The sequence below is a fragment of the Nothoprocta perdicaria genome, unplaced genomic scaffold, assembly GCF_003342845.1.
Source record: "Nothoprocta perdicaria isolate Ctin4 unplaced genomic scaffold, notPer1 scaffold_271, whole genome shotgun sequence".
Lineage (NCBI taxonomy): Eukaryota > Metazoa > Chordata > Aves > Tinamiformes > Tinamidae > Nothoprocta > Nothoprocta perdicaria.
In genome coordinates this window covers 868,897-874,223 of record NW_020455501.1, presented here as the reverse complement: position 1 = coordinate 874,223, position 5,327 = coordinate 868,897, and the positions used below count along the sequence as shown (strand labels likewise).

General features: G+C 61.1%; 2 protein-coding genes across 2 annotated transcripts in view; both read right to left on the bottom strand.

Annotated features, from left to right (window-relative positions):
* ARHGEF17 (Rho guanine nucleotide exchange factor 17) overlaps positions 1-990 on the bottom strand; it is a gene marked incomplete at its 3' end in the record, with an annotated part of 26,264 nt that extends 25,274 nt beyond the window's left edge. The window contains exon 1 of the mRNA XM_026040954.1: positions 985-990. Coding sequence (XP_025896739.1) covers positions 985-990 — 6 coding nt within the window. The remainder of the gene's footprint in view (positions 1-984) is intronic.
* A 1,021-nt stretch (positions 991-2,011) lies between these two features.
* On the bottom strand, positions 2,012-3,840 carry P2RY6 (pyrimidinergic receptor P2Y6). Its single transcript, XM_026040962.1, has 2 exons — positions 3,792-3,840; positions 2,012-3,085 (listed from the first exon to the last, which is right to left on the bottom strand). The coding sequence occupies exon 2, from the start codon at positions 3,042-3,044 to the stop codon at positions 2,064-2,066; it is 981 nt and encodes a 326-aa protein (XP_025896747.1). The 5' UTR covers positions 3,045-3,085; positions 3,792-3,840; the 3' UTR covers positions 2,012-2,063.
* Positions 3,841-5,327: the final 1,487 nt, after the last annotated feature.

The following is a 5,327-nucleotide window of genomic DNA, read 5'->3' as shown; positions in this document are numbered from 1 at the left end:
GCCTCCCGCAAGCGGGAAGCCGGGAATGGCCCCGCTCGCCGGGCACCCCTGTCCCCATCCCGCCCGTTCCCTCCACACCCCGTGCCCTTCTCTCTCATTTTGGGGTGAGAAACGGGTGGATGTGGTGACTCTTACGGCGCTCGGGGGCTTTCTTGGGGCATCACTCCACACAGGGATATTTCTCCCCRCTCCAGGGTATTGTCCCCATGCAGGGACATTTCTGCCAGTGCAGCAACATTTCTGCCCATTCAGGAGCATTTTCCCCATGCAGGGGGTATTTCCACCCATGCAGACAGATATTTGTCCCCACACACGGACATTTCTGCCCATGCAAGGGGTGTTTTCCCCCATACAAGCATATTTCCACCCCTGCAGGGGGTATTTCCACCCACACAGGGGTATTTCTACCCACACAGGAGTATTTTTTTGCTCACGCAGGAGTATTTCTAGCCACCCAGGATATGGGATAACACTGGGCTGGGGAAGCAGGGACTGGTGTGGGAGCCGGGATCGGGGTCCCTGCGGCGCCTCCTCTCCAATGATCCCCCCTGTGCCGCTGGGACGGGAGCTCGGATGCTTCTCCTGCCTCTATGGGGTGCCAGCATCCCGCTATCCTGGATGGGCTGCATCCGCACACGTGTCCCCAGACCCCATCAGGGGAGTTGAGAGGAAAAGTCCATCCTTGTCCCACTGAGACCCCCATGTCCCTTCTCCATGGAGCTCTTTCCAGACACATTTTGATCGGAGACTGAGGTCTCCACCACAGGCCAAGGGAAGGGGGTGCGTATGGCCCTGCTCCCTCCACCCTCGCTGGGATGTGCTGCGGAGCCAAAGCGGATTTCTCCAAATCTGAATATTTTGCGCCCTCTCCTGGGTCCGGGCAAGAGTGTCCAGGGCTGCTCCGGGTGTCCGGCATCCCACTCTGGCTTTTGTTTTGTTTGGGAAGAGCTGGGAAAGCTGYGAGGGGTTATGTGTGACCCCTACCAACATCCCCCCATTTCCAGCTCTCCAGCCTCCTGGTCCCCCTCCCCTGGGATCTCCTGGACAAGAAGCAGTGCCGGCCAGCCCGGCACACCGGGAATATTTTATCCATGGAAAAGTGGTTGGGGTCACAGCAAGACCAGGGCAGYATTGGGAGGGTTCATGTCCAGACCCCCATGGGACTATTGGGGGCAGGAAGCAGGGGGATCCAGGCTCTCCAACCCCCCAGGGCTCTTTAAGAGCATCGTTCCCCTATAGATCTGCCCTATAAACCCATCCCTGCAGCCCCCCCCCAGGAACAAGAGCCATAGAAACACCCTGCATGTGCACATGGGAGCCTATATATACCATACCCCACCTACATACACGTTATACATAGGCCTCATGCAAGGAGGGGAGAATATCCTATATATAGGAGATGTATATATAGGATAGGGAATATCGGGTGAGGCAAATTCTGTGCTGCAAACCATGTGCYTATACATAAATACACACAGCGCGTGTATGTCTATGTATATCTAACGCATGCGTCGTGTATATAGGTCTCTTGAGGTGTGTATAGGTATTTGTGCCCGTTAGGTGTTTGGAAGGTAAGGAGGTTTATTATATGCATGGAATACATATGGTCCAAGACTCCTGCTCCCGGGAGAATTTCACATGCTCTAACGTGATTGGAGGTGTTTCCAGCATGAGAATATTCACTGTCGAGACCGTCCATCTGTCCTGGGGGCTCTGTCTGGCCAGGACACCCCGTGTCTCCAGTGACAAAAGCTGCACATGATCCTGAGGCCGAAGGTTGGTGATGAGGAAGGTCCCACTCTGGGTTCATCCTCTATCCTACTGTGGATAGACATATGGATGGACCCTCCCCGCGTCCCCTGTTTGTTTTGCCTGGTCTTTGCAGTGCCCGTGTTGGGGAAACCGAGGCAGGGGACATGGATGGAAGTTCTGGAGATGTTCTCCTCATCGTGGCCTCCACCAGAGGCCCAGCAGCCCGGCCTCTGGTTGGTGCCACCTGCGTTGGTGRCAACTTAAAGCCAAGAAACGCCCCGGTGCTGCCGTGGCCGCGGCTCCGGGGGCCGCTACGAGCCGTAGTTCACGCAGTGGTCGTTCCTCCACTTGGAGCTCACCTTGTCKAGCAGGTAGCGGGTGCTCTCGCGGAACTTGCGCTGCGTGAAGTAGAAGAGGATGGGGTCGAGGACGCTGTTCATGCTGGCGAAGGGCCGCGTGCACTTGTAGGCGATGGCGAAGGCCTGCAGCGACAGGCAGGGCAGGCCGGGCGGGGAGCGGACGATCAGGTAGATGCTCTTGGTGAGGTGGAAGGGCACGAAGCTGATGGAGAAGACGAGGACCACGATGACGATCATGCGGATGGCCTTGTCCTTCTTCTTGCGCACGGCCAGCCCAATGAGCTCGTCCTTCTGGCACAGGATCCTGGCCATGCTGCAGTAGCAGGCCAGGATGGCCGCGAAGGGCAGCAGGAAGCCCGTGATGGTCAACGTGATGCCGTAGGGGAAGTAGTTGGCGGAGCGGTCCGGCGGGCTCAGGTCGTAGCACACCGTGCGGTTCCTCTGCGTGCCCGTGGCGGCRAAGACGAAGGTGGGCAAGCACTGCGCGATGACCAGGAGCCACACCACGGCACACACCAGCCACGTGAACCGCTTGCCCTTCTTCTTGTGCCAGGAGGCCAAGGGGTGGCAGATGCCCAGGTACCGCTGGACGCTGATGCATGTGAGGAAGAAGATGCTGCCGTGCAGGTTGGTGTAGAACTGGAAGCGGACCARCTTGCAGGCGAAGTCCCCAAAGGGCCAGTAGTCCTTCTGCGTGTAGTTGTAGATGAGGAGCGGCAGGGAGCACACGTAGAGCAGGTCGGCCGTGGCCAGGTTGAGCATGTAGATCATGGTGCGCGTGAGCCCCTCGCGCGACAGCCAGATCTGCCCGATGACCACGGCGTTGAGCGGCAGCCCCAGGACGAACACRGCCGAGTAGACCAGGGGCAGCAGCACCTGCTTGAACTCCTCATGGAAGGTGCACGAGTTGCGGGCGGCCGTCATGTTCTCCATGGTGCCGGTGCCGCTGCTGGAGTCTTCTCCGATGGCAGCGTCTGCAAGTGGAGACCCAGAGCGGCCCTGGTGAGCAGCAGGGCAGGCAGGGAGCCCACTGGGTCCCACAGAGCCCCCAGCACCTACCTGAGCCCCCCGGCACCCACCTGGGGCTTCTGCACCCTGGTGGGGTCCCTGCGCCCACCTGCACCCCCTTGCACCCTCCTGAGCCCCTCAGGAGCCCACTGTGCCCCCTGGCACCTGCTGGGTCCCGTGCACCTCCTTGAGATCCCCCTGCACCCTGCTGAGCCCTCCTGAGCCCTGATGTGCTCCTCAGCACCCATGGAGCCCCCTTGCACCCATTGGGCTCTCTGCACCTTCCTGATCCCCCAGGCACCCTCCTGAGCCCCCTGAATCCTTCTGAGCGCCTCCTGCACCATCCCAGGTCCTTCAGTACCTTCCTGAGTCCCTCAGCACTCCTCTAGGTCCCATTGTACCCACTGGGTGCCATGCACCTTCCTGAGCCCCCCTGTGCTCTGCTGTGTCCCCCAGCACCCCACAGAGCGCCCTTGCACCCTGCACCTCCTGCACCCCCCTGAACCCCTTTGCATCCATTGGGTTCTCTGTGCCTTCCTAAGCCTCCCTGCACCCTCCTGAGCCCCTCAGGACCCCACTGTGCCCTGTTGCACCCACTAGGTCCCATGCATTCTCCTGAGCCCCCCTGGATCCTCTTGAGCCCCTCATGCACCATCYCAAGTCGTTCGGTACCTTCCTGAGCTCCTCAGGACCCAGCTGTGCCCCCTTGCACCTGTTGGGTCCCATGCATCCTCCTGAGGTCCCCCAGTACCCTCCTGAGGCACCCTGCACCCTGATGTTCCCCCCTGCACCCCACGGAGCCCCCCTTGCACCCTGCCGTGACTCCCTGCACCTCCTGCACCCTTCTGAACCCGCTTGCACCCACTGGGTTCTCTGTGCCTTCCTAAGCCCCCCTGCACCCTCCCGAGCCCCTCAGGACCCCACTGTGCCCCCTTGCACCTACTGTGCTCCCTGCACCCTCCTGAGCCCCCTTGCACCCTGCCATGACCCCCCTGCACCCTGTTGAGCCCCCTGCATCCTCTGTGTCCCTTGCACCCTCCGAAGAASGCCCAGCACCCTCCTGTGCACCCCTGCACCTGCTGAGCCCCTGCACTTCCCTGCATCCTCCTGAGCCCTCCCGCACCCCGCTGTGACCCCCAGCGCCCACGGAGCCCCCCCTGCACCCTGCACTCTGCTGTGTTCCCCAGCACCCACAGAGGCTCCCGGCACCCTGCACTCTGCTGTGTCCCCCTGCACCCTCTATGACCCCCAACACCCATGGAGCCCCCCCAGCACCCTGCACTCTGGTGTGTCCCCCTGCACCCTTTGTGACCCCCAGCACCCACGGAGCCCCCCCAGCACCCTGCACTCTGCTGTGTCCCCCTGCACCCTGCTGTGCCCCCCAGCGCCCACGGAGACCCCCCAGCGCCCACGGAGCCCCCCCAATGCCCTGCACTCTGCTGTGTCCCCCAGCACCCACTGTGACCCCCAACACACTCCTAAATCTCCCCATACCGCAGCCCCCAGCGAGCCTCCGCACCCTTCCCTGCCACCCCAGAGCCCCCAGCTGCCCCATCCCATCCATGCAGCACCCATCCCGCTCCAGCACCCACGGGCGCCCCCGTATCCCAGGGGTGCTCACGGAAGCCAGTGCGAGGGTGACTCGCGGAGCCGGGTGGCGGGCAGGGGACGCAGGTGCTGGGGATGTGGCCGCGGGTGCTGCCCGTTGAGCAACGTTTCCCTTCCCTACCCCGCGGTCCCGAAATGGGGAAGAGAAACCCTGCCGGGAGCAACCGCCACGCGCCCCGGCACCCGTGTGTGCATGCAGGATGGCATGCGGAACACGCGTGCATGGGCCCATAGGCATGCACATGCCAGCACATACGTGCACATGCATGCACAGGGACCCACAAACGTGCACACACCAACACACTTGCACTTGTGTGCACATGGATCCATATATGTGTGCATGCAACACATGCATGCATATGCATGTGCACGGASCCACGCGTGTGCAAACCCACAGCACATGGATGTATGTGTGCACACAGCTCCACAGACGTGCACACAGCCCTCACATATGTGTGCTCACATGTGCACTGGGACCCAACACACATGCACATGTGTGCACACACATGCATGCACGTGCCGCTGCACACAGAATCACAGAATCACAGAATCACAGAATATTTAAGGTTGGAAGGGACCTCTACAGATCATCTAGTCCAA